This window comes from Bombyx mori, chromosome 12 (genome assembly GCF_030269925.1).
Source record: "Bombyx mori chromosome 12, ASM3026992v2".
NCBI classification, from domain to species: Eukaryota; Metazoa; Arthropoda; class Insecta; order Lepidoptera; family Bombycidae; genus Bombyx; species Bombyx mori.
Window position 1 is genome coordinate 9946255 of NC_085118.1, and position 9736 is coordinate 9955990.

General features: G+C 41.5%; 1 protein-coding gene across 1 annotated transcript; it reads right to left on the reverse strand.

Annotated features, from left to right (window-relative positions):
• LOC101737626 (lipase 1) lies at positions 1–8643 on the reverse strand. Its single transcript, XM_004925465.4, has 5 exons — positions 8268–8643; positions 7347–7551; positions 6792–7156; positions 6557–6715; positions 1–449 (listed from the first exon to the last, which is right to left on the reverse strand). The coding sequence occupies exons 1-5, from the start codon at positions 8466–8468 to the stop codon at positions 63–65; spliced, it is 1317 nt and encodes a 438-aa protein (XP_004925522.2). The 5' UTR covers positions 8469–8643; the 3' UTR covers positions 1–62.
• Positions 8644–9736: the final 1093 nt, after the last annotated feature.

A 9736-nucleotide genomic window follows, 5' to 3' on the forward strand; every position in this document is an offset into this window, starting at 1 on the left:
GCAATGAGACAATAAATTTATTCAACAAAATAGCAGTCCGTAGTTGCCAATTATAATAGTTTTTATTCGTCCCCTAGTGATCTCATTATTTGAATCGTTCTGTCATATAGTAATTCCTTGGCACCTGATCCCCACATGAAATCAAGATGACTGAAAGTTGCATGTGGTACTCTGAACATTCCAACTGGACGACCCAATTCGATCTGTAGTTTTCTGACATCCCTTACATCAGCAAAGATGTCGTCGTCAACGTAGTGTAGAAATACAGGGGCGGTTATAAGAGACAGGTCATATCTTGGCGGTGTGAAACTTCTGTAAACCCTCCAATTTTTCAAACGTCCGTGATCATATCGTCTGAAGAAATTGTTGTTGATGAGTTGACCGTAATGCGCTATCTGCCTGACAGCAATGCCTGCGGGTGTATGTCCTAGTTTCACAGGCAACATAGTCTGTAAATTAGAAAAAAAAAATGTGAGCCGTCACGGGACGCCTGGCTGATATGAAACAACGACATTATATTGTAAAAGTAATATGCAGAAAAGAACAGATTGTGATAGGAACTAAATATGTCATAATGATAAAATAAAATATTACAAAAAAATAATTTGTTTTCAAGTAAAACACAGGTTATGTGTACTGTAGTAAACAACACTGTATACACTACGGAGTATATACTATAGGTATGCGAGCTCACAGCCTGGCCACGGGACATTCGCCGATGCGAATATTCGCGCGGTGCATAGAAATGTACCTAACAAGCCACGCGCACCGGCGACCGGCGAAGCGACCGGCGAAATGTACCGAGCGAATCGCGCGATGCGGCGGGCGAGCAAAACAAATGCATGAATACGGACGGCGCGAGCCACGGAGTCGAGCGGTAGTCGCGGCGAATAGTGCAGTGATTAAATGAGTTTAGTTGTTTTCGCCGCGAAAAATTAACGCCGAAATTTTTATATTTTTTATTTATTTTTTATTTTATATTTTTAAAGTCGTCGTGGCCTAACGGACGTCCGGTGCAATCGTGTTGAGCGATGCACCGGTATTCGAATATCAGGCGGGTACCAATTTTTGTAATGAAATACGTACTCAACAACACTCAACGTTCACGATTGATTTCCACGGTGAAGGAATAACATCGTGTGATAAAAATGAAATCTTCAAAATAATAATTTGCGTAATTACTGGTGGTAGGACCTCTTGTGAGTCTACACGGGTGGGTACTACCACCCTGCCTATTTCTGCCGTGAAGTAGTAATGCGTTTCGGTTTGAAGGGTGAGGCAGCCATTATAACTATACTTGAGACCTTAGAACTTATATCTCAAGGTGGGTGGCGCATTTACGTTGTGGATGTCTATGGGCTCCAGTAACCACTTAACACAAGGTGGGCTGTGAGCTCGTCCACCCATCTAAGCAATAAAAAAATAAAATAGCTGAAATACTAGCTAGACCAGCTATTTGGAAGTCTAGCCACCCAAAGTATTTCTCGTACTTCTTGTGGAATTCTCCATCTATAGGTATACTCCGATTCTTATTCAAATCATGTACTTCACAATCTTTTCCAAATAATAGGTCCTGAACCAAAAAACTATTAATTTGTAAGCAATATCGAGATAATTTCGATATAGACATTTCGCTGTCGGACTTCCTTACTAGTCGCGGCGGCGAACGTGAGTACCCGTGGCCTGCAAACGGTGCTGCGCGAATGGTCGCCTCGCCCACCGCTTCGCTGTTCGCACCGCCGATCCCCGTGGCCAGGCCGTCAGTGTAGCGAGAGAGATGGCTTAACGCCGGATCGAGTGGGAGAGAATCGCACAGTCGATTGCGCATGGAGACGCGTCACCCACCGTACACACTACTGCATATAGACTGTATATATATACCATGATATAGCGTGGCGACGCGTCGCCACGCCAGAAATCGGTTTTACGTGCGGCTATAGATGTTTCACATCAAAAAATGACTATGAAAATACTTCAAACAAAATACACAAATACTTATGTAAAACTTCGCGTTTCGTTTTTTTTCTCCTGATCAAGAAATTATAGTTTTTAAATTGAAAAATACCACTATTAAAACCAGGCTCACGATCACTTACATTTATCCTAATTTAAACAACGCTCAACTGTACGAGAAACTATACATTTGAATATCACTCTATTGTTTTTCCAACAGTGCATCAACACGTTGGACGCCATGACAGACACCATGTTCCTAATCATAGATAAGACACTTAATTCCTACTGCTTAATTTTTTCTATGGTAGCACCAATATATCAAGAATCGTTCAAAAATCATTGAGGTGGTTTTGAAGTGAACCATTTAATGCGACTTCCAACAAGGTTGTGTTAAACGTTTACCGCTACCATACTAGAAAGAGACAGAGCGAGAGTGAATGCGTGGCACTCGAACGCATGCGCTTACCTGTTACAGGCCAGCGCGAGCGTTAACAACGACTTATACATAATCTTACTCTATGACAACGACTAAAGAGTAGCGTCCAATATTTTAATTATAAATTTAAAAAATATATATATATGTATATAATATATTAGGTGTACAAATAAGTTTTCGTCGTTTTTTGTCGAAAAAATAATATTTATTAAGAACGGTAATTTAAATTTAATCGAAGTATTGTCCATCACTAGCAACTACTTTTCCCCATCTCTCAGGCAGAGTTCGGATTCCACGTCTGAAGAACTCGTCGTCTTTTGAGGCTATCCACGAATCAACCTAATTTTTGGTATCTTCATATGATGTAAACCGCTGCTCCGACAGAGCATGTGCCATTGACCGGAACAGATGATAGTCAGACGGCACAATGTCTGGTGACTACGGCGGGTGAGGTAGTACTTCCCAATTAAGTGTTTTTGAATAATTTTTCACCGGTACCGCTACATGCGGACGAGCATTATCATGGAGCAGAATAATTTTGTCATGTCTGGATTAGTATTAAGGGCGTTTTTCCTTCAAAGCTCGACTCAATCAATTACATTCGGTAGAGAGCTCCAGTGATTGTTTCGCCTGGATTAAGCAACTCGTTATACACCACACCCAGCTGGTCCCACCAAATACACAGCATGAGTTTTTTTTCCATGAATATTCGGTTTTGCTGTGGATGTTGACTCGTGGCCAGGTAGTCCCCATGATTTTCTTCTTTTTGGATTATCATAATGTATCCACTTTTCATCACCAGTGACGATTCGACTTAAAAAACTTTTTTTTTGTGCCTAGCTAGCAGCATTTCACTCATGCATAATCGGCGTTCAACATCTCTTTGGTTCTGAAAACGTGCGCCCCTGAGCTGACACCTGCGCTAACCCGTTTGTATCGCCTCTCTTATTGCACTAACAGGGTTCCGTCTGCATGGAAGACCGCCCACGTCCACCAAGAAGGGTGACCGGTCGGATCCATCGAGCTAAAGGCCTATCGCGATAACTTCCTTGATTTCCAAGGTGATGGAGCGAATAATAAATACACAACTCCTGAAGTACCTTGAAGATCGCCAGCTGATCAGTGACTGACAGTACGGTTTCCGTCACGGTCGCTCAGCTGGCGATCTTCTTGTATACCTTACTCACAGGTGGGCTGAAGCCTTGGAGAGCAAGGGCGAGGCTCTTGCTGTGAGCCTTGATATCGCGAAGGCCTTCGTCAGGGTCTGGCATAGGGCACTACTATCGAAGCTACCATCTTATCTTACGGAATCCCCGAGGGTCTCTGCAAGTGGTCGTTGTAGACGGTGACTGTTCTGATACCATGACCATTAACGCTGGCGTTCTACAAGGATCGGTGCTCTCCCCCACGATTTTCATCCTGCATATCAATGACATGCTGTCTATTGATGACATGCATTGCTATGCGGATGACAGCACGGGAGATGCGCGATATATCGGCCATCAGAGTCTCTCTCGGAGCGTGGTGCAAGAGAGACGATCAAAACTTGTGTCTGAAGTGGAGAGCTCTCTGGGGCGAGTCTCCGAATGGGGTGAATTGAACTTGGTTCAATTCAACCCGATAAAGACACAAGTTTGCGCGTTCACTGCGAAGAAGGACCCCTTTGTCATGGCGCCGCAATTCCAAGGAGTATCCCTGCAACCTTCCGAGAGTATTGGGATACTTGAGGTCAACATTTCGAGCGATGTCCAGTTTCGGAGTCATTTGGAAGGCAAAGCCAAGTTGGCGTCCAAAATGCTGGGAGTCCTCAACAGAGCGAAGCGGTACTTCACATCTGGTCAAAGTCTTTTGCTTTGTAAAGCACAAGTCCGGCCTCGCGTGGAGTACTGCTCCCATCTCTGGGCCGGGGCTTCCAAATGCCAGCTTCTTCCATTTGACTCCATACAGAAAAGAGCCGATCGGATTGTCGATAATCCCATTCTCACGGATCGTTTGGAACTTCTGGATCTGCGGAGGGACTGCGGTTCCCACTGTATTTTGTACCGTATGTTCCATGGGGAGTGCTCTGAGGAATTGTTCGAGATGATACCGGCATCTCGTTTTTACCATCGCACCGCCCGCCACCGGAGTAGAGTTCATCCATACTTCCTGGAGCCACTGCGGTCATCCACAGTGAGTTTCCAGAGGTCTTTTTTGCCACGTACCATCCGGCTATGGAATGAGCTCCCCTCCACGGTGTTTCCCGAGTTATGACATGTCCTTCTTCAAACGAGGCTTGTGGAGAGTATTAAGTGGTAGGCAGCGGCTTGGCTCTGCCCCTGGCATTGCTGAAGTCCATGGGCGACGGTAACCACTCACCATCAGATGGACCGTATGCTCGTCTGCCTACAAAGGCAATAAAAATATATATATATATATATATTATAAGATGTTATTGCTTCATCGCGGGAGTCGATAGTAAGCACTTGTAAGGTTCCATCATTCATTTTTATATAGTGACTAGCTGACCCGGCAGACTTCGTAGTACCTCAATCTATATATAAAAGACCTAAACTTTTGTATAAAATAAACTTAAAACAAACAAAAGGATCCGTCCGATGGGGGACACATCAAAGGAAAAACAAAATTGTTATTTTTATTTAATTCCGAGCATTTTCATATTTATCTACCTTTTAAACCTTCTCTGGACTTCTACAAATAATTCAAGACCAAAATTAGCCAAATCGGTCCAGCCGTTCTCGAGTTTTAGTGAGACTAACGAACAGCAATTCATTTATATATACCTAGTCAGGTCATAAATTCTGTCACATGTTTAATGTAAAATAATTGAAACAAGTTTATTCATTATGTAACCATTCATATACCAAAATGAACTTAACAAAACATAGATTCTTATAACACTAAAGTTTATTCAAAATGACCTCCGTGATTTTGAATACAGGCCTTCAATCTGCGCGGCCAGTCGTCTATCGCAGCACGAACGAGGTCCATGTCAATATCGGCGGCTGCCTTAATCAAGGATGTCTTGAGTGACTCCAAATTGGGATGAGGCTTTGAGCACGCCTTTTCCTCCAAGTGTTGCCATATCTTGTAATTTAACGGATTCAAATCTGGACTGGAGGAGGGCCAGTCTTCGTGCCGGATGAAGTCGATTTCACGCGCCGCTAGCCAGTCTTGTGTGCTCTTCGCTCTATGAGCTGGCGCCGAATCTTGTTGGAATACCCAGTGCCTGTTATTGAACATGGTATGAGAAACAGGTTCCACAAGGTTCGTCAGGACTGTATTTTGATACACAACTGCATTCGTTTTTACACCTTTCTCACAAAAATGTACCTCTGTTAAGCCCCAATAAGAAACTCCCAACCATACCATGAGCGAGGATGGAAAATGACCTCGTTGGACACGTGAAATACGGTAGCTCACTTCTTCACTACTGTGTGCGTACACCTTATCATTTTGTTTGTTGTAGCTCTCTTCTACGGTAAAAAATTTTTCATCCGAAAAAAGAATTTCCCGATATTTTTTTCCCGCGTACCGCTTCAACAAAGCGCGGCATCTTTTCAGTCTCAGGTCCATTAGACGAGCATTCAAACGATGTCCTGTTTTTCTTCGATATGCCCGAAGCCCTAAGTCTTCATTTAACACCCTTTTCACCGTGGTTCTGCTTAACCCCATCTGAAGGGCTAACAGTTTCTGCTTACGTTTGGGATTTCTTTGAATTCGCGCCTTTACAGCTTTTATCACTGCTGGAGTCCTAACAGACCGAGGGCGACCACTTCTTGACCTGTCATCTACACTAGAGTCTTCATTGTATCGTTTGATGGTACGATAAATGAATCTTTTGGTTATATTAAAAAATTTCAGTATGTTAAAAATTTTAATTGGCGCGTAACCGCAACGATACAACGCAATAACTGCAACACGGTCTTCTTTAAGCGTCCACTCCATATTTAAAAATGAGTAAAATTCTAAAAGTATACATTTTTATTTTCATGAACAATTCGAAATTCGAATTCAATAAACTTTTTTGTGGCCAGCATTCTAAAAGAAAAGTTTTTACTGTGTGACAATACTTATGACCTGACTAGTTATATAGGTAGAGGGAGTGCATTAAACCGAAAATATGGTGGACATAAGTATCTTTATAGGTACTATTACACTTACCGCATTGTGCATGTCTTCACTGCGTCCAGCAAAAGCGAATAACATATTTGTGCACATCGCCTGGAAAAATACGCCATCAGCGCAAAATCTCATTCCCACGTTCGTAAAGAAGTCAGATCTGCCGAATAGCTCATTTATTCCAATGAGACTTGTAAGTGCCTGAATGAAAACATATTATATCAACTCAAGATTCTCAAACTAAAACAATATTTTCACTAAAATCAACGTTACAAACCTCAATACTGTTGGCATGTGGAGCAATAAGTTTAAGTAATCTGTTTGCATTAAATTCTAAGTAAGCTACAGGAGCATAAGCTTGCATAGCAATAATTTTGCTGTTGTATTCAGGTCTCAAAGATCCCATAGCCCAAAAGACAGTAGTTCCTTGTGAGTGACCAATATAATGAAGTCGTCTTTTTCCAGCAACTTTCAAAGTGTAATCAATCATAGCAGGCAGATCTCGGGTACCTATTTCTTCCCAACTGAATTTCCAAAACTCTGAGTCATTGTCCGGGTCTAATTTAGTGTGAGCTCTGGAGTAATATGTACCACGTGCGTTTCCAAGCCACACATCATAACCAGCTTCAGCCAAAATGTATGCTGTAAATGTTATTGATTTTTATATATTAGCATTTTATTAAAGGACTTTACGTTAATAGTACAAATGCGAAGCGTTAGGAAATATTTTTCTTAAAATATCCATCTATAATATTATGTTAGTAGTTGCAGTAATTATATTAAAATAAATAAGTAAAGAATGTTTTAATTTTTGCTTAAGATTCTGATTTACCTAAGCCAAGACCTGGACCCATCAGAACCCAGTCAGCAGCAGAAGCAAAAAGTCCATGCATAACCAAAACAGCTGGTTTCCTAGGGTCGGGTCGGTTGTTCTGGTCACGTCCATGAGGAATTCTTTGCATTTCTAAGATATAGCCATCTTCAGTAACGACCTTGTGAACTTCAACTGGATATCCATATTTCGTGATAAGTCCAACCTTAAAAATTATCAATATTACTAGCTTTTTATTCGTTTTGACCACCACGTTGGCCCAGAGGGCAGCTGTTACCCACGTGCTCCGGGCTTAGATCCTCGTCGGAGTCATTTTTGTAAAAAGATATTTGTTATTAGGAATGTGTACTTATTATTGTTCTGTATAGTAAGAACTGAACGTGTACTCAAGAAAGTGAACTTGTTCTTATCTTCTCTGTTTTAATATCCATGGCTTTTAAAATAAATCGTGCCTTGGGGTCTTGGAATATGCTTTTTTATACATTTTCGGTTACAATGAGCTTAATCCTTTGACTGTCGTGTAGGTTACCGGTGCCCTACGTGGCTCAATGAAGTAATTATCTCGATTCGAATTAGATTTTGGGAAAGACCAATGCGAAGATACTTACAATGAATCTATTTCTGAGGGACCTAAAATACCAAAACATACATTAAATATAAAATAAACATCCTAAAGTTAGGTAATGCTGGCGCTTAGTGACAGAAATTGACATAATTACTTCAGTGCGCCGGGGGGGGGAAGGGGGGTCGGTGACCTACGTGGCAGTCAAAGGATTAAGAAGCTTGGAATTTTGAAATACAAACATTTGAAAACACAAGCGGGATTAAATGGATTATTAATTTAATTGGATTAATTATATGTGACAATAGGGAGAATTAACAAATCAGCAGCGGAATTAAGAACAAAAGTAGAGTACTCACAATATCCAGAAGAGCATCTTCAGTTACATTGGTAGAGTAACGGGAACCCTGAGCGTCCAGCCTGTATAGTTCCTCGACGTAATCCGCATGAGGGGATCGGCGAACAGTCGCCTGGGTAGCACAGATACAGAGAAACAATCCTAACAACCACTTCATTGTTAGTAATCTGTAGAAAGTAATTTTTGCACACCTTTTATACATTACAGTAAATGATAATAATTAAATAAGCTAATTATCAGATAAAGATATCATCTGTTAGATAAATCAAATCAATCACATAATGAAATTCAAACATAAATACACTTTAGTACTGTCCCTTAGGTTTCAAATTTTCTTATCAGAATAATATGCGAAAAACAATTCAAATAATAGGTGAAACTTAGCTGTGGCTGTATTTTAAGCCATTCTGTTGACATTCCACTGCCTTGTTACCTGAGATACTATACTTGCAAAGGTCGAGCATCTTAGGCACAAATGGTTAGCAATGAGAGGTCTGGTCTTTAAGCGAAGAGGGCAAGACGGCGAAGAGGGTACGACATACCCCTCCAATTGGTGGCAAAATCGCGTGCTTCGCCTTTAGTCATAGCGGCGGTAATCCTTCCCAGACTTCTTGTCCGCAACACGAGTAAGCTACATACGTAATCAACGAAGAAACGTACCTATTAGCACCTGACTAGGACCTGAATCATGCATTGCATTGACTTTTTTTTTTCTAGAAGGTAGGCGAGCGTACGGCCCACCTGATGGTGGTTACCATCGCCCATGGACTTCAGCAATGCCAGGGGCAGAGCCGAGCCGCTGCTATTTGATACTGATCATGAATACCTATCAAAAAATGAGGGCGTAGCAAAACTCGAATGTTCCCTGCACGGTTCATCAGATATTGAAGCGGTCTGTAGCACGTATATGTACCCCGACGTTTTGAAGTCAGTGGCGTAACTTTCAAAATAAACGCAAAAACCACAAACTCACGCTAATCACAAAACAGGACGACGCTTATTCGCTCAGCACTCCTGTAACTTCCGATCATTAACTCAAGTAAATTAAAAAACAATATTAAAATTAAAGGATCCATTATTTAACTACATAATCGCGCATGATGCACTGAAGTTATACCTAGTCCAATACGGTCTACTTGGTTTTCTTATTCGTCAGTTTTGCTTTGGTTTGCATGTTATTTTTATTGCCTTCGAAGACACAATTCATGACCGCGACACGATGAACGTGCACAACGTCTAAGATATACATCATATAATTTGAAGTCGTCGTGGCCTTAAGGATAAGACGTCCGGTGCATTCGTTGTTGCGATGCACCGGTGTTCGAATCCCGCAGGCGGGTACCAATTTTTCGAATGAAATACGTACTTAACAAATGTTCACGATTGACTTCCACGGTGAAGGAATAACATCGTGTAATAAAAATCAAACCCGCAAAATTATAATTTGCGTAACCACTGGTGGTAGGACCT